A 23,954-nucleotide genomic window follows, 5' to 3' on the forward strand; every position below is an offset into this window, starting at 1 on the left:
AATCTTTGGAGAGTACCATTAGCCAGGCACCAGTGCCGATCATATTCACAGGTCACTTTTTTTTATAGCATAATCTTTGGAGAGTACCATTAGCCAGGCACCAGTGCCGATCATATTCACAGGTCACGTTTTTTTATTTCAATTATTAATTTATTTTAATTACCGTATATACTCGTGTATAAGCCGAGATTTGCAGCAAAATTTTTTTGTGCTGAAAAAGCCCCCTCGGCTTATATACGAGCCATTCAGCAGAAACCAGCTGGGGAGGGGGAGGAGCAGCAGGAGCCGGTGGCCGGGAAGTCATACTCACCCCTCCCGTGCCTCGCTGAACGTCCCCTGCATCCTCCTTGCCCAACGCTGACAGCTTCTTCCTGCCTTCAGCGGTCACATGGTACTGCTCATTAAGCTCATGAATATGGACACCTAAGGGCGTGGAAGCATATTCATGAGCTTAATGAGCAGTACCATGTGACCGCTGAAGGCAGGAAGAAGCTGTCAGCGCTGGACAATGGAGGATGCAGGGACGTTCATTGACAGCACAGCAGGGTGAGTATGAAGGTGGAGGACGACGGGGGGCAGCACGGAGGAGGATGGGGGGGCAGCACGGAGGAGGACGGGGGAAAGACAGGGAAAGCATGGAGGAGCCTGTGCCCGCTTGCTAAAGAGAAAATATTCACTGCGCTGGCAGTGAATATTCATTTCTCTGTAATAGCTGGCACAGTAGTCGCACTCGCTGGTTTCCTGCAGCGGCCGGGCGGTCATGTGCGAAACTACTTGAGAAATGAATATTCACTTCTCTTCACTCCTCTACCATGCGCTGCTTACAAGCATAAATCAGCTTTTTGCACCGGAACAAGACGTTGCGAGGGAGCGCAGGAAGGTAAGTAGGATAAAAAAAAAATAATGCTTTTTGATAGAGGCCATGCATTCGAGGATTAGGATGAGGAGCCAAGCAGACCAGGATGGGGACTGAAGAGCCACGCAGACCAGGATGGGGACTGAAGAGCCACGCAGACCAGGATGGGGATTGAAGAGCCACGCAGACCAGGATGGGGATTGAAGAGCCACGCAGACCAGGATGGGGATTGAAGAGCCACGCAGACCAGGATGGGGATTGAAGAGCCAAGCAGACCAGGATGGGGACTGAAGATCCCATGCAGTCCAGGAAGGGGAATGAAGATCCCATGCAGTCCAGGAAGGGGAATGAAGATCCCATGCAGACCAGGAAGGGGAATGAAGATCCCATGCAGACCAGGAAGGGGAATGAAGATCCCATGCAGACCAGGAAGGGGATTGAAAATCCCATGCAGAGCAGGAAGGGGATTGAAAATCCCATGCAGACAAGGAGGGGGATTGAAGATCCCATGCAGACCCAGGTAGGGGGATGAGAAGGTCATGCACAACAAGATAGGGATGAGAAGGTCATGAAGACCGGCATGGTGATGAGGGGGCCATGCAGACCCGGATAGGGATGAGGGGACAATGCATACTCTGCATACACTCGAGTCAATACGTTTTCCAAGTTTTTTTGTGGTAAAATTGGGTGCCTCAGCTTATATTCGGGTAGGTGTATACTCAAGTACATACGGTAGGTTTTTTTGTTATTTTATTTATTTTTTTTTTTAAGTATGATCCCATTGAGAGCCCAATTTGAATTTTGGTAGATATGGCTAGGAGCATAGGAGGCACATGTGACTTTTTTGAAAATTTATTATATTGATTTTTCGGAAATGCGTTTTGAAATTTTGTGTTTGATTCTGCATGGGTAAAACATTAACGAAGATACTCTTGTGACATATCAGGCCTGCACTGTTCTAAGTTGAAAGGTGTTCTTCCCATTGCTTTACCTTGCTTTTTGCCCGACTTATGAGAAACGTAAAAGGCATGCAACACAGAAATTTGCATTTTTTTCCCCACAACTTTGAAAAAAATTCTCAAAAGAATTAAGAAGATAGTGGTAATATTCATTGGTTCACTTGACATAGAATGACCCCGGTAGGTCTTTATTTGGGGGTGGGGAGGAAACACAGAAGCCAATTACTTCTTGTATGGGCACCGTTACCAAAAATATACTTATTAGTAATGAGAAAACGACATCTTGGGTAGAATATTGGACTCTTATAAGAAATAAATTGGCAATTACAAATGAACACATCCTTCACAGTTCAACATCAAGTGGCTTTTTTTTCTTTTTCTTTAAAAACAAAGAATAATGAAATTTACATGCCCCACGTCTGGGGAGAAAAAAAAAAAATGGAGGACTCCAATTTTTAGCATAGAGCAAAGGGCATCAATAAAGTTCTTACACCAACCCCATCGCTGTTATACATTATTCTACCGACTGAATCAATATTCAGAAACTAAGTGCTTTCCTTTAGCAAACAGACTTTCTTCTTCCTCCGCTGTGCAAAACAATGCAAGAAAAAAAAAAAAAAAAGTTGTTAGGGAACAAGATCAGGCAATATGTCTGACTGATCCTGAAAAGGTTACTTTAAATTAACATTAAAAATACAGAACATCACCCATAAAAAAAGAAACTGCACAGAACTAAACACAGATATTTTTGCTACAATAAGACTATCAATCGGTCATCCACACGTCCATAAAATAAGTCCCCTTTATATACGCCCTCCCACCTCAGAGTGAGCACATATACATATATATGTCACAAATAAAAAGTTACGTGAAAAGCTGTAGTAGAGTTGTAATGAGTGGGTTCTTTAAATATATATATTAGTAATAAATATTAGTAATATATATATATATGCACATATATATTATAATATATATTAGTAATATATATATATTTATTAGTATAGGATATCCTTTGCATGCAAACAAGACATTTGGTAGGGGGATTCTCTGTGCCTCTATAAAACAGAGCATGGTCCCAAAAAGTCTAAAATAGGTGTATTCATGGTAGCTTCAAATTGCAACTGATTCTTCAAGGGTTCCATCCCAAGCAATATGATATACATAAGCATTTATATTCAAGCCCTTAAATACATATCTATAGAACATGGTCAGTAGGGTTCTTATACCCACTACCCATTGTACGAAAAAATATGTGGCTCTTCTTTCCTCCGACGTCAATGATGGAAAAATGAATGAGATAGAACAGTGTGGTTTAATGCTTCCCATGCCTGTATAGGCGACTGATGAATCCCTGAACTGGACACAGCACATTAGTCTCTCAGCTGAATTGGAAAGCAATCGTTTCCGGGCTCCGTGAAGAAAGAAGAGAAAAACAGCCAATGAATGATGGACAGATTATCGTATCCTAGTGAAGAGGTTGAGAACGGAGACTGATTCCTAGAAGAAAAAAAGGGAAAATTTAACTCTCTGACTTTGTCAGATCATAAGAACACAAAATATTGACATTTTTAAAGAGAACCTGTCACCAGGTTTTTGCCACCTAATCTGAGAGCAGCATAATGTAGGGGCAGAGACCCTGATCCCAGAGATGTGTTACTTACTGGGCTGCTTAGTGTAGATTTCATAAAATCACTATTTTATCAGCAGGAAATCATTACAGGACTAGTAATCAGAGGTAGTTCATGAGCTTTGTGTAACCCCGCCTCCACCACAGATTGGCAGCTCTCTGTGTCCACAGCACATGAGCTTCCAATCGGTGATGTGGGCGGGGTTACACAGAGCTCAGCATTCAGAGAACTTTTAGATCTGCAGCAGAGAAAGCAGTGGTTTTATCAAAAGGACAGCAAGCAGCTCAGTAAGTTCCATATCACTGGAATCTCTGCTCCTACATCATGCTGCTCTAAGATGGGGGAGCAAAAACCTGGTGACAGATTATTATTTTTTAAGAAGAACAAGAACTGCATTTGCCTCACCTTTGTAGATCGCGTTTTACTAAAAACATTCCAAAATCTCAATGTTTCATCTCCAGCACCTGTAACAATAGCTTCACCATCTGGAGACATGGCCTGTGAAAAACAGAAATATATGTCGAAATGTAGTCTAGGCCAAAAAATACAGTGCAACATTAAAAGGAGACTCCTCATGACAAGACCTTTAGTAAAAAGGTTCTAAATGTAGTTGTAAATGAATATATAGAATATAGACAGCCTTTAGGCTATGTTCACATACGTTGTGGTTTTGCAACGAAAACCCCCCAGCATTTAACTGTCACCGCAAAGTGAATGAGATTTCTGGAATTTCATGCATGTGTTGCTAATTTTTTTGCTTACAGATGTGAAACTGTTCCATATCCGCAGCTTGACAATTCTTTCAAAAGTGCATGTGTTTTTTCTGCCAACACATCAGTACCTGCGCCACATTCTTCTGACGCAAATACTGAATGTGCGCACAAACCCTTAGAAGAGACAGCCTTCCATGAGAGCTGCAGAGTAACACCTTCCATGATGTAACTGGACAACTTATTTCTCCACTGTAGATACCACATTAGAATGATAGGAGATTAAATCAATGTATTTCATCCACATGCCATAAAACAGGCAGGGCTTGGAGATGGGATGAGTACAACTTCTAAACCTCTGAGGAGAACAAAAACATGGATTTTTGCGAGAACTCACCGTAAAATCCTTTTCTCCGAGACGCTCATTGAGGGACACAGGTACTGTGGTGTATGCTACCGATACCTGGAGGCTGACACTAAGTGAACAAAAAAAGGTTAGCTCCTCCGCCGCCGCATACAACCTCGCCCCGATTGCGGGCGGAAACCAGTTTAGTGCAACAGCAGTAGGAGAACACAAAACAAATCAGCATTAATGCAGATAACAATATGTCTGGAAAGGGACCACCCTAACATCAACAAAAATGCATATTAAATAAAGAGCCAATTGGCTATCAGGGTGGGTGCTGTGTCCCCCAATAAGCGTCTCGGAGAAAAGGATTTTACGGTGAGTTCTCACAAAAATCCATGTTTCTCCTTCGTCTCATTGGGGGACACAGGTACTGTGGGATGTCCTAAAGCAGTCCCTGGGTGGGAAGTTGACTCACCGATCCAAGCTACATGCACCTCACATCTAAAGGTGCGCCACCGCTGCTTGGAGAATCCTTCTACCCAGGCTCGCATCTGACAAAGCCTGAGTATGGACATTGGAATGTTTAGTAAACGTGTGCAGGCTGGACCAGGTTGCTGCTTTGTACACCTGGTGCCGAAGCGCCCAAGAAGCGCCCACTGCCCGAGTAGAGTGTGCTCTGATCCCCGCTGGAACCGGCGCACCCCTGGTGCGGTAGGTTTCCTGAATAGTTAGACGGATTCACCTGGCTATGGTCGATTTTGAGGCTGCGAGTCCCTTCCTGCGCCCCTCGGGTAGCACGAACAGCGTGTCCGTCTGACGAAAGGGTGCCGTCCGCAACATGTACCTCCTGAGTGCTCACCAGGTCCAATGTGTGAAGAACCTTTTCCACACGGTGTACTGGCGCTGGACAAAGCGAGGGCAAGACAATATCCTCATTAATGTGGAATGAGGAAACAACCTTCGGCAGAAAGGGGGGGAGCTGGTCTGAGAACCACCTTATCCTTGTAGAGGGTGAGGAACGGTGCTCGGCAGGATAGGGCCGCCAACTCCAAGACTCGCCTAATGGAAGTTATGGCTACAAGGAATACCACCTTGCAGGAAAGGTACGACAAGGAAATGTCTTGAAGAGGTTCGAATGGAGCTTCCTGGAGCACACTCAGGACCAGGTTAAGGTCCCAGGTGTTCAGGGGCACCCTATAGGGAGGTACCAAGTGGGAGACTCCCTGGATGAAAGTCCTCACCTGCATATTGGTAGCGATTTTCCGTTGGAAGAGGATGGACAAGGCCGATATCGGTCTCCTAAGGGAGCTCGGGGCCAACCCTGAGTCTAAGCCCGACTGGAGAAAAGCCAAGATGTTGGGGATAGAAAATGTCAGTGGAGAAAAATCGCGATCTCGACACCAACCAAAGAAGACCTTCCAGGTGTCATGGTAAATTTTCGCCGAGGTAGGCTTCCGGGCGCTAACCATTGTAGCGACCACCTCACGCTCAAACCCCGCCTGGGTCAGAATCCATGATTCAACGGCCAAGCCGTCAAACATAGGGCCCCTGAGTTCGGGTGGAAGATCAGGCCCTGGGCCAGTAGGTCTGGGCGCTCTGGCAGTTGCCATGGGACGTCGGCGAGCAGCTGTACTAGATCTGCGTACCATGCCCGATGGGGCCAGCAGAATCGCTGGAACCCCTTCTGTTTTGATCTTCTTGGTGACCCTCGGAAGTAGTGGCAGTGGGGGGGAACAAGTATGGAAGGCGAAACTGGTTCCATGGCAGAACCAACGCATCCACGGCGATCGCTCACGGGTCCCGAGACCGAGCGATGAACCCGGGCACCTTGGCATCCGGTGTTCCCCACCATTGGCAAATCTGCTGGAAGACCTCGGGGTGCAGAGACCATTCCCTGGACGCGACACCCTGCCGGCTGAGGAAGTCCGCCGCCCAATTTTCCACGCCCAGGATGTGGACCGCTGAAATTACCGAATGGTTCCTCTCGGCCCAGTGAAGCACGTTTCCCACCTTGCGCATAGTTGCCCTGCTGCGAGTGCCCCCTTGATGATTTACATAAGCCACCGCCGTGGCGTTGTCCGATTGAATCCGGACAGGACGTCCTGCTAGAAGGTGCTGAAAATGTTGCAGCGCCAGCCGGACCGCTCGTATTTCCAACAAGTTGAACGGGAGGCGTGCCTCCTGTTGCGACCATTGCCCCCCGAGTCGTGTGGTTGGTAGCGAAAAACTGCTCCCCAGCCGAGGAGGCTTGCGTCGGTTGTGACCACCAGCCACTGGTCTAGGGGGAAAGGTATCCCCTGAAGGAGGGAGGAACTGATCGTCCACCACTGTAGTGACTGTCTGACCTGAGAGGACAACCGGCACCGACGATCGAGCGTGAACGGGTTCTTGTCCCAAGATGACAAGAGGGCATGCTGCAGGGGGCGAAGATGAAATTGGGAAAATGGAATCGCTTCCATTGCCGCCACCATCTTCCCCTAGTACCCTCATCCCAAACCGAATAGTGTGAGGGACTGGTTGTAGAAGCTTCTGGACTCCTTGCCGGAGCACTAGAGCCTTGTCCTGAGGGAGCATTATCAACCCTCTGGAGGTGTCAAAAATCATCCCTAAAAAAGAAATCCTCTGGGCTGAGACAAGGGATGATTTTTTCCTGTTGACCAACCACCCTAAGCGGGAGAGGGTATCCAGCGTGATGCTGCCGTTCTCCTCGCATGCCCGAAATGAGGGGCCCTTCACAAAGAGGTCGTCTAAGTATGGCAAGACGACTATGCCCCGAGAGTGTAAGATGGCCATGACGACCGCCATTACCTTTGTGAACACTCTGGGGGCGGTGGCAAGCCCAAAGAGCAGTGCTACAAACTGGAAATGTTGGCCATTGAGGGTGAAACGTAGAAACCTCTGATGAGGAGGAAAAATGGGGACGTGTAGCTAGGCATCCTGGACGTCGATAGAGGCCAAGTATTCCCCTTGCTCCATGGCTGATATAACTGAACGGAGAGATTCCATTCAGATATGTTTGATCCTGATGAACTTGTTCAGGAGCTTTAGGTCCAGAACCAGCCTGACTGTCCCGTCCTTTTTGGGGACCGCGAACAGATTGGAATAAAAACCCTGAGCCTTCTCGTGCTCTGGTACGGGAATAATGACTCCGTTGTGCTGGAGTGACTCGACGGCTCCTAGCAACGCCTTTGCCCGGGCCTCCACTTTGGGAAGCTGTGAAAAAAAAAAAAGAATCATTTTGGGGGATACCTGACAAACTATCTTGTACCCAGAGGACACCAGTTCCGTCACCCATGAGTCGTGTGCTACCGTGACCCAGACGTGGCGAAACCGGAGCAGGCGGCCGCCTACTCTGCTGATGTCGGCTAAAAAGTGCTCCGAGTCATTTAGCTGAGGATCTCTGGGACCTGGTTCCTCTCAACCTGGGCTGGCGAGCACGCATCCTGCCCAACGGGTTGGCTCTATATGAGACCTGTCGATCCCTATCCTGTTTGGAGCGAGCTGGAGCGCCGGAACTGGCCGCTGCAGTCCAGCTGGGGTTGCGAAATGCCCGAAACGGTGCCTGAGGCTGGCGCAATGGCGGTTTGACCCTCTGTTGCGGGAGGAAACTGCTTTTTCCCCCTGTAGCATCGGAGATGAGCTGGTCTAACTTTTCCCCGAATAGGCGGCCGCCTTGATAAGGCAGGGAAGTCAAGGACTTCTTGGAAGTTGAATCGGCCCGCCACATTCTTAACCATAGGGCTCTCCTAATGGAAATTGCGTATGCGGCCGCAAGTGCCGCGTAATTGGCCGCATCCAAGGAAGCATTAAGTAATCACCAGCCATAGCGATCTGACACCTCCGTAGGCAGGTCCCTATCCTGCAGGGCCTTGTTCAATGATTCTGACCATGACATCATGGCCTTGGCTACCCATGTTGCCGCGAACAAGGGAGAGAGTGCTGATCCTAATGCTTCATATACCGAGTGAGCCAAGCTCTCTATGAGCCAAACAGTGGGGTCCTTAATGGAAGAACCACTAGGTACGGACAACAGGGTTTTAGAGGCCAAGCGTGACACTGGTGGATCCACCACTGGGGATTCCGCCCATTTTTTACAGAGTTCCGGGGCAAACGGATATCTTGCTTCGAGCGTCTTCTGGCCCGAGAAATGCCTATCCGGCCGTTCCCTGTGACGCTGCACTATGTCCTCGAACTCTGGGTGAGTGCAAAATACCCTATGGGGTCACTTAGCCCGCTTAAAGGATACCTTATGACCTGAGGTCAGGGTGACGTCATCCTCAATCCCCAAAGTCTGATTGACAGCTTCGATGAGGCTGTCAACTGTTTCCCGACACCCTGGGGACGGTGAGGAGGGCACTCCCTGATTATACGAAGCGTGGCCTCTAGGGTCGGGGTCGCACTTACCCCGGTCCTGTGTCCCCGTGTTCTTGCCGCGTGCTGCTCCTCTCTGCACTGTGCGTACTTTGGCTGTGGGTAGGCTGACGCGTCCTTTCCCGGTTGCGGCCCACCCTGGAGAGAAGCCGGGGGCTCAATTTACTCGGCAATGACGTCGCGACAGGAGGGCAGCCGAACACCGGCCGAAGCCGCGGGCTGGATTTTTTTAGCGTTTGCCCGCCAAGGGGTGGCGGTGGGCGGGTAGGCCGCCGCATACCAAGGGCGCAGCCGGCGTCGGGACCCGGCATCAGGCCAAACGCCGGGGGAAGAGCCTGCCCTTCAGTGCTACACATCCTGCCTTTGCACCTCGCATGACGCTAAGGGCTCCAGCTCTCTGGATGCTGCCACAGGGCCCTCCCAGGCCATCCTATGCATGACGACCTCGCCGATCAGGTAGAGGGAAGGAGAGTAATATCCAGGACGGTGCAGGCACCCTAGCTCCGTCCTCCTTCCAGGGATGAGGAGAGGGACCGTCCGCCGCCTTGCAGCACCGCCGTCTAGCGTTGGTGGAGCAGTGGGGGCCGCACGGACTAGTCTTGTACCTCTGTACAGCCCATGGTTTCAATACCTAGGGGTGGACAGGGCTAAGTCCGGCATCATGTCCCACGTCGCAGGAGAGAATACGTGGTGGGACACTCGCACGTGCTCGCCCGTTGATGGTCTGGTGAAATCGGACCCTTTCAATAGGGTCCGTTGCCCCTGTCTTATCTTCATAGAGAGAGAGAGAGAAAAAAAAAAAAAAAAGTCTGGGGAAAATGGCCCAGATATGTCCCACGGTGCGGGAGAGGGTACGTGGAGGCGATACTCAACACATGCTCGCCTGCTGATGGTTTGGGGAGATCGGATCCTTTCAATAGGGTCTGTCGCCCCTGTCTCATCTTCATAGAAAAAAAAAAAAAGTTAAAAAGGAAAGAAAAAAAAAAAGAAAAAAAGAAAGTCTGGAGCAAACCAGACGTGTGTGCCTCCAAAGGACACTAAGCATAAAACTGGTTTCCGCCCGCAATCGGGGCGAGGGTGTATGCGGCGGAGGAGGAGCTAACCTTTTTTTGTTCACTTAGTGTCAGCCTCCAGGTGGCAGTAGCATACACCAGAGTGCCTGTGTCCCCCAATGAGACAAAGGAGAAAAACCCGACTCACATTTTAAAATTATAGAGGACGTACAGGAATAGGAAAACAGCAGTTTACTCACAAAAAAACGGTGAGGGATTGTGTGTAGTATTGTAGCTCAGCGCCTTTAAAGCAGAGGCCTTAAAGGGTTAATATCAGATATTTCCAGGATCTTAGCTTCTCCTGAGACTGACCCCCCCCCCTTGAAACATCTGTATATGGTTAGATGGGGGGGGGGTCTCTCCTGTTAAGGACGTGGTCTCCCCAATGATGGCAGAATACATGGGAAAAGGCATCCAAATCCTCTATCTGCACCCTTTGTAAGGAAAGCCGATATAAAACTTTGATGTTTTGGCGTCACTCTGGAGCACCTTCGTAGACTGAGCCACCAGCTCCCATATATTTGCTGGCGCTGTTGCTCAACATCGGGTTCTCAGCTTCACATTTTCTGGTCTTGCCCTGGGCTGGCTTGATTTTGGGAAAAGGTGAAAACCTTAATACAAAAAAGTTCTATATGTGGAGGTTGAGCTGGACCCTGCTATACCCCTATTAAATGTTTCCCCTACAGGGATGGGGAGGAATTCGATCAGACTGCTGTTACGTCTGTTGGTGGCAGCTAGATGTTTGATTGCCCTTCATTGGAGACAGACTTCGCCTTCCACTTATCAGAAGGTTTTGGATAGAATAGCTGACATCCGCAGGATGGAGTGGAGCACATGACAGACTTATTGAATGTAAGTTTGGACAGATTTTAGACTGTCTGGGCTCCCTGGGACTATTTTAGGGCCCAAAACAACAGTTAGGAGCATGTTGGTTTTTGAACAAGTTTCTTCTTCCCTTCGTGTATGTCTTGTCTTATTTAGTATTGTGGTTTTATAAGAATTGTAATCTGAGTATGGAGATGGAGTCATCTTAACTTGGCATCATTTAGAACTGTTGTTGGACTTTTGTCTTTTTCGGTTCTATAGCACAATATGTTTTGATGCCACTGGGGAAAAATGTCTTCCATGAGTTCATTCTAATTGTCAGGGCTGTGGAGTCGGAGTCAGAGTCCGTGTCATGGAAATTAAGAAGTTGGAGTCAGAGGTTTGGCTTACCGACTCCACAGCCCTGGTATGAGGGAGTCGGAGTCGTGGAATTGGTGTCATGGAAATTGAGGAGTCAGAGGTTTGAGTTACAGACTCCACAGCCCTGCTAATTGTACTCCATTCATTCTGATCCTCTAATTTGTAAGCCAACTTGTGATTGTGTTGTCTCATTTCTGATTGTAAAATTTTACAAAATTGAATAAAAATTACAGTTAAAAAAAAAAAAAAAAAAAAAAAAAAAAAAAAAAAAAAAAGCATATAGGCCTGAGCTGTAAACCACACATCCCGTGCATGGGTATGCGTTAACTTTCTGATCCTTACAACCCCCTGAAAGGGAACTTGTCAGCTTAAAAAAAATGCTATTTACCTGCAGATAAAGTGGTAATGTGCAGGTAAATAGCGCTTATGTTTGGCTGAGTAACAGTGGCTACAGGGAGAAAGTGAGGTTATATTCTCTCTGCAGCCGCTCACTGCCAGTCATCGGGGCAGTGCAGGGGGCTATAATTTATCACTCACTGTATAGGGAGCGCTGTAGTCATTCCTGCCATATTGACTGACTTCGTACACACACACACACACACACACACACACACACACACAAACACACACAGGTAAATGGCATTTTTTATAGCAGACTCAAGTATTCCGAGCTAACGAATTTATTTTACCGAGCCCCAAATACCAAGGTGATCCGTGTACTATGATGCAAGGCCGCACAGTTACTCGCCCTCTAATTTTTCTAGACAACCTATACAATATATACAAAGTACTTACAAGGTAGAGAACTCTATAAGAGTGTCCAGTCAATTTTGCCACCTGCGTAAGAGATGGATACTTCCACACTAGGATCTGATTCTGAGAATAGCCATGTGTGCTCACCTGTGAGTGAGGAGAAGATAGCTTACAGTCAACAATGCTTGTATTTTATGGGAGACATTCTCCAATCTGTACATCTTTTTTATAAAAAAATACAATGGTGTCAGCTGATTTACTGCACCTACCTGAAAACATCCATGTTATTTACCACACAATATACACATTTAGGCTGCAAATGATATACAGTACAAAAATGCCAAAAGTAAAAAAACAAAAATAAATAAATGTTTAAAAATAAAAAAAAATAAAAAAAACATAAGTTTAAACCATTCCCCCGTCCCAATCAAAATAAAACAAACAAAAAAAAAAAAATCAAACCTACACATATTTGGTATCGCCGCGTTCAGAATCGCCCGATCTATCAATAAAAAAAAAGGATTAACCCAATCGCTAAACGGTGTAGCGAGAAAAAAAGAAAAAAAAAATCAAACGCCAGAATCATGTTTTTTTGGTCACAATTTGGTTACAATACAATAATGCGCGATCAAAAGAATGTATCTGCACAAAAGTGGCATCATTTAAAAACGTCAGCCCGACACACAAAAAATAAGCCCCCCATGTAGCTCAAGATCACGAAAAATGGAGATGCTACGGGTCTTGGAAAATTGCGCATTTTTTTTTAAGGAAACTTTGGAATTTTTTTTCACCACTTAGATAAAAGAGAACCTAGACATGTTTGGTGTCTATGAACTTGTAGTGACCGGGAGAATCATAATGGCAGGTCAGTTTTCGCATATTGTGAACCTAGCAAAAAAGCCAAACATAAAACAAGCATGGGATTGCACTTTTTTTTGCAATTTCACCGCACTTAGAATTTTTTTCCCCATTTACTAGTACACGACATGGTAAAACCAATGGTGTCGTTCAAAAGTACAACTCGTCCTGCAAAAAATAAGCCTCACATGGCCATATTGGTGGAAAAATAAAAAAGTTATGCCTCTGGAAAGAAGGGGAGCGAAAAACAAAAAAGCTCCGGTTATTAAGGGGTTAAAATCCCCACACTGTCTACTACTGGTGATCTTACACATTTCTAGGGGAGGGGGCTGACAGTCTACAAGGGGTTGGGGGAGAATCATAAGAGGTAAAAGCAGGCGGATCTGACAAGAGGCCACTTACCAGTTCGTTGGCATGCTTGGACCAGGCTAGGTTGCAGACCTGTGAACCAGTGTCAATACATTGCAGTGGCTGACCAGTAAGTGTGTTCCAGAACCTAATGCAACGATCAGCTGTGCCCCCGCCAGAAGCCAGCAGACCATGTTGGTGAGGAGACCAGGCGATTGCCTTCACTGCAGCCAGATGCTCTGTATATTGCTGAACAGGGGTCAAACTTGAGTGATTCCACACTAGGAGCTGGAAGAGGAGAAAGATATTTCACGTGGTAAAGAGGAAACCATCAACATTATTATATCTTCTATATACTGTATATACGTAATACCTTGTTGTCATTCCCTCCTGAGGCAAGCAGTTGGTGGTCGGTGGACCACTTGAGGCCACAAACTTCTTGCCGATGCCCTTGTAGCCTCCTTTCAGACTGCACTGGTGGAGTTCGGATATCTCTCTGAAGGATCATGCGGTCTCTACTTCCGGACGACAGCTGATCTGCATTCCAAGCCAAGGCACCTATAGCAAGTAGACGGACAACACTGCTGTGACGGTGCGCACAGGTTACAAGAATAGGACAGAAAAAAAAGATGATCTCTACCAATACTGGAGACAAGACAATAAGCTCAGCCTTACCGACTCTGGCTGTATGCCCCTCGAGTGTGGACAGCTTCTTCCCTGCAGATGCATCCCATATCTGTACAAAACCTTTGTGCGTCCCAACAGCTACAAGATTTCCCTGAAAATAAGAGGGACATTAATACCGTTAATTCTGCAATCATTTTTTGGATTTTTTTTTATATATATGGTGTTCATTGTTCAGGAAAAATGACCTTCTTATTGAATTTTATTGGATTATTATATCATACATTGGGTACAGTGGTACAATGCAGGATGTGCTGGAAATGTGTTGATAAGAATTTGGGAAAGTTATGAAATGTCCTATAAATGTCTGTTCTGTTCCTGATCTTAGGATCTGGGGTTTTAGGGGAGATGAATCTGTGCTGCACTTTATGTACATGCTCAGTAGTGACCAGTGCTGCACTTTATGTACATGCTCAGTAGTGAATCTGTGCTGCACTTTATGTACAGGCTCAGTAGAGAATCTGTGCTGCACTTTATGTACAGGCTCAGTAGAGAATCTGTGCTGCACTTTATGTACAGGCTCAGTAGTGAATCTGTGCTGCACTTTATGTACAGGCTCAGTAGTGAATCTGTACTGCACTTTATGTACATGCTCAGTAGTGAATCTGTGCTGCACTTTATGTACTGGCTCAGTAGTGAATCTGTGCTGCACTTTATGTACATGCTCAGTAGTGACCAGTGCTGCACTTTATGTACATGCTCAGTAGTGAATCTGTGCTGCACTTTATGTACATGCTCAGTAGTGAATCTGTACTGCACTTTATGTACATGCTCAGTAGTGACCAGTGCTGCACTTTATGTACATGCTCAGTAGTGACCAGTGCTGCACTTTATGTACAGGCTCAGTAGTGACCAGTGCTGCACTTTATGTACATGCTCAGTAGTGAATCTGTGCTGCACTTTATGTACATGCTCAGTAGTGAATCTGTACTGCACTTTATGTACATGCTCAGTAGTGACCAGTGCTGCACTTTATGTACATGCTCAGTAGTGACCAGTGCTGCACTTTATGTACAGGCTCAGTAGTGACCAGTGCTGCACTTTATGTACATGCTCAGTAGTGAATCTGTGCTGCACTTTATGTACATGCTCAGTAGTGAATCTGTACTGCACTTTATGTACATGCTCAGTAGTGACCAGTGCTGCACTTTATGTACATGCTCAGTAGTGACCAGTGCTGCACTTTATGTACAGGCTCAGTAGTGACCAGTGCTGCACTTTATGTACATGCTCAGTAGTGAATCTGTGCTGCACTTTATGTACATGCTCAGTAGTGAATCTGTACTGCACTTTATGTACATGCTCAGTAGTGAATCTGTACTGCACTTTATGTACATGCTCAGTAGTGACCAGTGCTGCACTTTATGTACATGCTCAGTAGTGAATCTGTACTGCACTTTATGTACATGCTCAGTAGTGACCAGTGCTGCACTTTATGTACATGCTCAGTAGTGACCAGTGCTGCACTTTATGTACAGGCTCAGTAGTGACCAGTGCTGCACTTTATGTACATGCTCAGTAGTGAATCTGTGCTGCACTTTATGTACATGCTCAGTAGTGAATCTGTACTGCACTTTATGTACATGCTCAGTAGTGACCAGTGCTGCACTTTATGTACATGCTCAGTAGTGACCAGTGCTGCACTTTATGTACAGGCTCAGTAGTGACCAGTGCTGCACTTTATGTACAGGCTCAGTAGTGACCAGTGCTGCACTTTATGTACATGCTCAGTAGTGAATCTGTGCTGCACTTTATGTACATGCTCAGTAGTGAATCTGTACTGCACTTTATGTACATGCTCAGTAGTGAATCTGTACTGCACTTTATGTACATGCTCAGTAGTGACCAGTGCTGCACTTTATGTACATGCGCAGTAGTGAATCTGTACTGCACTTTATGTACAGGCTCAGTAGTGAATCTGTGCTGCACTTTTTGTACAGGCTCAGTAGTGAATCTGTGCTGCACTTTTTGTACAGGCTCAGTAGTGAATCTGTGCTGTACTTTATGTACAGGCTCAGTAGTGAATCTGTGCTGCACTTTATGTACATGCTCAGTAGTGACCAGTGCTGCACTTTATGTACATGCTCAGTAGTGAATCTGTGCTGCACTTTATGTACATGCTCAGTAGTGAATCTGTACTGCACTTTATGTACATGCTCAGTAGTGACCAGTGCTGCACTTTATGTACATGCTCAGTAGTGAATCTGTGCTGCACTTTATGTACATGCTCAGTAGTGAATCTGTACTGCACTTTATGTACATGCTCAGTAGTGACCAGTGCAGCACTTTATGTACATGCTCAGTAGTGAATCTGTGCTGCACTTTATGAACATGCTCAGTAGTGACCAGGGCTGTGGGGTCAGAGGTCAGGGAAATTGAGGAGTCTGAGTTGGCGATTTGGCTTACCCACTCTACAGCCCTGGCAAAGCCTGCAAACTACAGTACTGCAGTTTAGAGGTTTTTTTCGTTCTCTTTATGTTTCCTACCAATTAGGTTAATTAACTGCATATTTTGAGAGATTGGACTTATGTTAACAAAGTTACATTTTTTTTTTCATTTCTTCATTTTTAATTGGATGAGGGAGGTGGGCTAAGTGAGAGGTGTTTCTAAAAGCCTTATCGCCTATATTATATGTAGGAAATATCAAGGTCTCCTATGAACGCCAGCCATAGACTAGTTTTCGCATGAGGACCATCAAGGCAGGTATGAGGGGCCTTCAGCAGACATGTGGTTGTCATGGTAACCCATCGATTGCGCCTCAGAGGAAAGAGTGCTGATGGGCGCCTGGAATAAACATAACTCCATGCTGTAAATACCGCTATCAAAGATTGACAGAGCCATATACAAGTAACTGGCAGAGCTCAGCTCCACCTTTGGCTGTTAGAAACAGATGATGACTGAATAACACAGCCTTTATCTGCCAGGAATGGTGCTGGCTCATCTCGTGAGCTTGGTCCATACTTGTACAGTAATAGTCGCTAAGGGGTTAAAGGGCTTTCATCAAGTGAATGTTATCCCCTACTGATCTCAAGAACAGAGCTCTGTAGAGTCCCGTATAAATGGAACAGAGGTTGAGCATGAGCATCTCCAAGTCATTCATTCTCAGATATCGGAGGTGCCCATGCTCAGCTTGGCATCCATTTGGATGAGGCCCTTCAGAGCCCTGTTCTCAGGATCAGTGGAGATCCCAGAAGCTTCTACCCTTCGTACAAGTCTTTTATTGGCAGGAGCTTCACAAGGAGTACTGAATCATCTGTTCCCCCAGAGTATTAAACGTTAAACGCAAATTGCTTGAATTTGAATAAGATTATTTTATGCTACGTAAATGGGTTATCCCCAACTATAAAGCCCCTCATCAAATCTCAGGAGATCTGACGCTATAACCCTTATATCCCCAGCAGATGATGAAGGTGGCTACTACATGGCACATGTTTTGAATCTGTACTTCCCTCCGGCTAATAAGTTTGTCAGAAAATGTCTAATGTGCACTGTATTGATTATAAAGTATCTGTAGCATGGGAACATACTGTGATATAATTTGACACGTCTTAACGATAACTCACTCTTTCAGACCAACCCACTGATGTCACTGAATCCCCTTCTACAGATAAGTCACAGAGCCTGGTCACCTAGAAAGAAGAAAAAAAAAAAAAGACATAGAATGAAAAACGAATTCAAGTGTAGAAAATACGAGGTTACAGTACACTATATCTACAGTGTGGCTCCTGACATTAAAGCGGAACTGTCAGCTCTCATGATGCGTCTGTTCAGGTAAGAATCGTATTCCTCATGACATGAAAATTAAACGGAACCTGTCACATGAAAAAACAATATTAGGCTGGTTTCACATTCGCGTTAAAACAACGCTGCGCACTACGTCGTTAAGCCCCGCCCCGATCCGGCTCCCTGCCCGCCCCATCCGGGATCACCGCCTACTTTCGCATTTGCACGCATGCGATCGGCGCACCCTATCTTTAGCATAGGGTGCGCAGATCATGCGCTGCCAGTGTGAAAGTAGCGTGCTGCACACTTTTGACGGTGCGCCGTGCGTGCCGAAATGCAACATGCTGCATTTCGGCGCGCACGGCGCACCGTCAAAAGTGCGCAGCACGCTACTTTCACACTGGCAGCGCATGATCTGCGCACCCTATGCTAAAGATAGGGTGCGCCGATCGCATGCGTGCAAATGCGAAAGTAGGCGGTGATCCCGGATGGGGCGGGCAGGGAGCCGGATCGGGGCGGGGCTTAACGACGCAGTGCGCAGCGTTGTTTTAACGCGAATGTGAAACCAGCCTTAGCCTGCGGATATGGGGTTAATCTGCAGGTTAACAGCGTTCTGAACCTGCCCGATGCCTGTACTGAGACCTCCACTGCCAGGAGGAAATGCGCTTTAATCTTCCTGGTAGCGTTCCGATTTCAGTCATGGGGGCGGCACCGGTTCAGTCACCGCTGTTTATAGAGTGCAGTGGCTGTAACTGTGCCACCGATACTGACTGCCTGGGTCTAATGCTGCGCTGTCAGTCAGTGCAGGGGGCACAGATACAGACGCCACTCTCTATACGCAGAGCAGGAACCGTGGCACCCACGTGACAAATACGAACATTACTGGTCCCTCCCAGTTCATTTTCTCCCGGCAGCGGGGGTCTAGGTACAGACGCCAGGCAGATTCAAAAGCTATTAACCTGCCCGTGACAGGTTCACTTTAAGGAGCACCTTTATTGACTCACTAGTTTGGCGGTGGGTGGGTGGTGAAAGTGGGTGTTATGACAATTTTATTAGTGCAGTGTCAAGTTGTCACAAGGAATGGTAACACCCAGTTGTCAAAATGGTTTAACATTTCTAGGCAGAAAGATAGGAGGAGCAACATTAATTTGTTTTCCACCATGGATGTAGAGGATAAGTCATGGCCCCAAATACGTAGTTTTCACCAGAATTTGTGGTTGTGCAAAAACTTTTTACAACAGTTCTGCCCAGCTCTGCTGGTTTATTTTTTGTAAAATGGTGGTTCTTAGTAAAGGGGAGGCAACAAATCATGGCCGTAAAATGAGAACAGTTCCTACACTAGCAGCTGAAACTGGCGCCAGATTCATGAAGAGGCGCATGCCTTTTAACTGCTCCCAGACCGCCATAACTCAAGAACGTTTTAGAATGTAATGGAAAAGTAAGGAGCAGCTTTGTATTGTGCAGCTACAGGAACAGGAAATGGCTCTGTATGCAGTATAGGAATCATTACCATTCTAGAAGACCCAGATCAGCTCTGCAGTTAAAGCAGCAGGAGTCCACCCTGCAACTGGGACTTATATGCAGGACCCAGTTACAGGAGATATTAGAAATAATAAAAATGAATTTTAATGTTAAAAATCCTTTGTGTGCAGCATTTCATGATCTTATGTGTGAAAGCCAGCCACCGCCAATCCAAATCACGATTTCTATCCCATCAATGTGCGATATATTACAATAATTTGTACAAAAAGGGAACATTTGAAATTAAGTTTACTCTGCCTTTGTGAAAAATAAACAGATTTCTTTTTTCAGCAAAGATATGGGGCCTAATTTGTATGTAATTTACATGAACAAAATAAAAAAAAGGCAAAACATTATCTGAATATCCGAACAAGAATAAAAAATTAGAGCTGTTGAACAGCAAGAATTAAAAGTAACCTGACAGCAAGATTTCCCCCAGCCCCACACAATTTATAAGCTCTGTTACTGAGAAATCAGTAAATGAATTGATATGCAAATGAGGCTAAAGGACTACGGTAGATCTGAAGCCTGTCACTCCAGCTCTATACCCCGCTGATGGCTGCCTCCTCCTGCTCAACAAGAGTGGCGCTTGGGTGACCAAGACTTTAGATTTACTGCCACATTTGCATATTAATTCAAACATTAGATGGCTATTGGCCAAACAATGCTTTGGCCAAGCGCTACAATATTGTTTATGAGAAAGCCATAGACATCTGTGCCGCTGGATTATCGCTGGAAGAACAAAGTGACCAGCAGTCTAAAATCCGGCAAGCCCAATCAACATCTCCCTCAACAATCAGTTTGCTGATGCTCTCAAACATACTGGGGTGTTGGATGTACCCTCCAATATCAGTGTGTGGCAAACATTAGTCTAAGCCGACATGGGGTCTTAAACTCATCTGGGTATATGGGCCGCACATAAGAACAATTTGAAAAGTGACATTTTTTGTAGGGGAAATTACATTTTCAGTGATAGCATTTTTTTCCCATACAACTTTTTGATCATTTTTGGAGTTTTTTTTTTTGTTTTTTTTTAAGCCATTCATTGGATGTGTATGTTATGGTACAATTTTGCAGCTGACCACCTTTGTATAGGAATACCCCCATTCTGGTCACCTTCTCGTAGCAAATGTCTCCTATGTCGGTGTCTTAACATAGACATAAAAAAAAAAAAAAAATCCTTCTCACTTGGCCTCGCTCCCTTGGCGAACAGTGACCTCTCTTCCTCCAACACGGCCGATGCAGTACATGGCAGTGACGTCATACGCTGCCTGCGCCAGCATGCCGACGTCAGCTGCCGACCTTGGATTGGCTGGTATTGCAGTGCAGAGAGAGGGGCTCTGCGCCGCAATATATTTCAACTGAATGTGCGTCCAAGGCATTCAGCTGAAACAAATCTCAGGCATTGGCGGCTGTTGGACTAGGCCGCGATAGTCACAAGGAGCTCCGGTGCATGTTTGACACCTCTGGTCTAAGGTGTATGGAACACTGAAAAGGATTGTCCACTACTTTTTATATTGATAGCCAACCCTAAAGATAGGCCATCAATATCTGATGGGGTTGCGACACCAGGCACCCCCCCGATCAGCTGTTACTGGCACAAATGGCAGACGGAAACACAGCAGCTCCATCATCTGTATAGTAGCCACGGCGAGGTAATGCAGACCCACCCTCTATACGAACGCAGTTGGTAACAGCTGATTGCCAGGGTGCTGTATGCTGCACCTCCACAGGTCAAATATTAATGGCCTATCCTAAAACAAAACCCATCAACATAAAAGTAGTGGCCAACCCCTTTAATTCATTAAAATCCCTGGTATTTATATGCTTGAGTCCTGTGGGCTTTCCTACCGTCTTTCCTGTATGACTGTACATCACTGAGTAGGACCGCCCACTGGACTCCTATACATACAAACACCAGGGATTTCAATTAATAAACTACAAGTTATACTGAATAATTTTCCACAAAAACGTACACCATTCTGCTCAGCTTCTCCTTCTCCATACCATGCTGTCTACAGATCAGGCGGCATTGTACAACGTGACAGGTTCCATTTAGCTTTCAAATACAGGCAGTAGCCAGGCAAAATATTCTAGGGGCATATACAGGGCACAGTCCTGAAAGTTTTGCTTTCTTGTTCTATGTAATCATTCTTAGATACCATTAGAGGACATATGCCCTCTAATTGTCACCGTTAGGGAGTGTACTTCTCAGGCTCCGCTTGGGTGTGATTTCTTACGGTAGTATAATTCAATTTTAGAATCCAGATTTCGAGTTTCAAAATTGTACAGGCAGTGAAAGGATTAATCTGTAACCAATATATCATGTGTGACGTTTAGGTGGCCATAAAACACCAGCTGACTATCGAACATGCATGGGGGTGGCCCTACTGGTCCCCAAGGGCAGATGTGCGTACACACTTATACAATACATATACTTACACACGGCTCCTCTCCCTTACCTGGCTTGTACATGCGCTCCATAGATAGACACAGGTCCCCAATCCTACACTCAACACATTCAGGGATGACCAGTCCACTAGATTAAGGTAGAAATCATCTTGCAGTTCTGGGGCATCGAGTACCTTAAATGGAATTTTAGAAATCTTCCGTGTGGGTTTTCGTGGAGAGCGCAAAAGTTTTTGACTGTGTAGTAGGGAAAAAAAAATAAATGAAAAATATATATATATAGTCTTTACCCCAGCAAGCTAGTTTTAAACTTTTAAAATGACAACTAAAAGGCTTACCTTTTGTTACTCACGGGTGACAAAGAATATGGCGACACTTCATTTCCTTCATCGGGGCTGGATCGCTTTGAGCTTAAGGAATACTGAAAAGAAAAAAAGCAAACATTCAAAAATAGAAAGTGATGGAAGACCTCATAATAAGCACAGTATTATTTCTCTTTTCCCAGAGTAGGCCATTACAATCAAATACACTTTCTATTAGGATTCCCTACTTATAGCTGCCCCCACATGCTCTAGGACCGCCCTAGTTCACAACGATGCCACTGCCAGCTGGCCAAAGCGAAATGATAGGAAACATTTGGAATGTTGGGACCATACCGTGAATAGGCTCTTTTTTTCAGGTGTGGATGGTTGAAGGCGCCGGTCTTCAGTTTGAGGGTCCTGAACTTTTTCAATTCCGGCCCCCAACAATTCATTTTTCAGCAAAGCAGAATACGCCAAGCCATCTATAAAGATATCACAAAGAAAACTTTAGAGCAACATGAATTGCAAGTGAGCCGATGTCAAATCATCACGTGAGGAATAAAACGACACACAGATATACTTTTTGTAACCCATAGCCATAAACACAGTGTACTAAAAGGGATCGTCCATTTTCTACTTCTGTTAAAAGAACTCCTTCCATTAACCCCTTCACCACATTAGGTTTTTCACTTCCCTTCTTCCCAGATGCAGAACTTTTTTATTTTTCCGTCAATATGGCCATGTGAGGGCCTGATTTTTCTGAGGAACGAGTTGTACTTTTGAAGGACATAATTGATTTTACCATTACCGTGTACTGGAAAACGTGAAAAAAAAATTCAAAGTGCAGTGAAATAGCAAAAAAAAGTGGAATTCCACAATTTTTTTTTTTTTTACCATTACACTAAATGTTGAAACTGACCTGCCATTATGATTCTCCAGGTCATTACGAGTTCACATCTACCAAACATGCATAGGTTCTTTGCTATTTAAGTGGTGAACAAAAAATCTAGTTTCTACGAAAAAAAAAAAAATTGACATTTTCCAATACCCTTAGCGGCTCCATTTTTTGTGATCTCGGGATGGGTGAGGGCTTATTTTTTGTGTGCCGAGCTGATGTTTTTCTTGATACCTTTTTGATGTCGATATGACCTTATGAGCACCTGTTATTGCATTTGAATGAGTTGTTGCAGCAACCAAAAAAAACGTAATTCTGGCGGTTTGATTTTTTTCCATTACACCATTTAAGGTACCGGATTGGTATCGCCGCGTTCAGAATCTCCTGATCTATCAACATATAAAAATAATTAACCCAAATATATGTTGTTTTTTATTTTGAATGGGGCAAGAGGGGGATGATTTGAACTTATACATATCTTTATTTTTTTTTTTACTTGACACTGGTTTCAATAGTCTCAATGTGAGACTAGAAGCTGCGATCATCCGATAACCTGTGCTACACAGAGCACAGCTTCAGCTCTTCTATGTGCAGCAGAAATGCTCACTTGCAATGAACGCCGTCCGCTGGGTGGCGCTCATAACCACAGGGATCTCCTGCAGAACCCAAGTTGTCATGCCAATCCATTGGTGATGGGTGGGATTAGTGTTAAATGCCACTGTCAGAGATTGACAGCGACATTGAACAGCTGCGGGTGGATTGTGATTCCACTCGCAGCTGTTAGAGGCACATGTCAGCTGATGAAATCAGCTGACATGGCCAGAATAGTTGTGGGCTCAGTGCCGGTGCCCACAGCAAACAGGGAGAGACAATCTTAGACTTAAAGGGAACCTGTCACTTTTTTTTTTTTTTTGCTGCCGGCATTGACATCAGGGGCTTATCTACAGCATTCTGTAATGCTGTAGATAAGTCCCTGATGTAACTTGAAAGATAAGAAAAACACATTAGATTATACTCACCCGGGGGCGGTCCGGTCCGACGCCTCCCATCTTCCTACGATGCCGTCCTCTTCTTCCCTTCCTGTAGTGGCTCCGGCACAGAGCAGAGTTCTGCAGTGCGCAGGCGTCGGAAGAGGTCTGGCGCCTGCGCACTGCAGTATTCTGCTCTGCCCTCAACAGGGCAGAGCAGTGCGCCTGCGCAAGAGCCACTGCAGGAAGGGAAGAAGAGGACGTCATCATATGAAGATGGGAGGTGCCAGAACGGACCGCGACACCCATCGGACTGTACTGCCCCGTCCGGTGAGTATAATCTAACGTGTTTTTCTTCTCTTTCAGGTTACATCGGGGGGCTT

General features: G+C 45.6%; 1 protein-coding gene across 3 annotated transcripts in view; it reads right to left on the minus strand.

The window, feature by feature from the left end:
• Window positions 1–2,098: 2,098 nt before the first annotated feature.
• Window positions 2,099–23,954, minus strand: part of FZR1 (fizzy and cell division cycle 20 related 1) — a 57,135-nt gene continuing 35,279 nt past the window's right edge. For all 3 annotated transcript variants that reach the window (XM_073543815.1, XM_073543825.1, XM_073543820.1), the window contains 10 exons: window positions 22,063–22,190; window positions 21,745–21,827; window positions 21,460–21,643; window positions 17,317–17,382; window positions 13,745–13,847; window positions 13,443–13,627; window positions 13,124–13,357; window positions 11,906–12,010; window positions 3,849–3,941; window positions 2,099–3,312 (listed from right to left, as the gene is read on the minus strand). In XM_073543815.1, coding sequence (XP_073399916.1) covers window positions 3,271–3,312; window positions 3,849–3,941; window positions 11,906–12,010; window positions 13,124–13,357; window positions 13,443–13,627; window positions 13,745–13,847; window positions 17,317–17,382; window positions 21,460–21,643; window positions 21,745–21,827; window positions 22,063–22,190 — 1,223 coding nt within the window. In that variant the 3' untranslated portion in view covers window positions 2,099–3,270. The remainder of the gene's footprint in view (window positions 3,313–3,848; window positions 3,942–11,905; window positions 12,011–13,123; window positions 13,358–13,442; window positions 13,628–13,744; window positions 13,848–17,316; window positions 17,383–21,459; window positions 21,644–21,744; window positions 21,828–22,062; window positions 22,191–23,954) is intronic.

Source organism: Dendrobates tinctorius, unplaced genomic scaffold (genome assembly GCF_039654945.1).
Source record: "Dendrobates tinctorius isolate UK_male_01 unplaced genomic scaffold, ASM3965494v1 ptg000011l, whole genome shotgun sequence".
Lineage (NCBI taxonomy): Eukaryota > Metazoa > Chordata > Amphibia > Anura > Dendrobatidae > Dendrobates > Dendrobates tinctorius.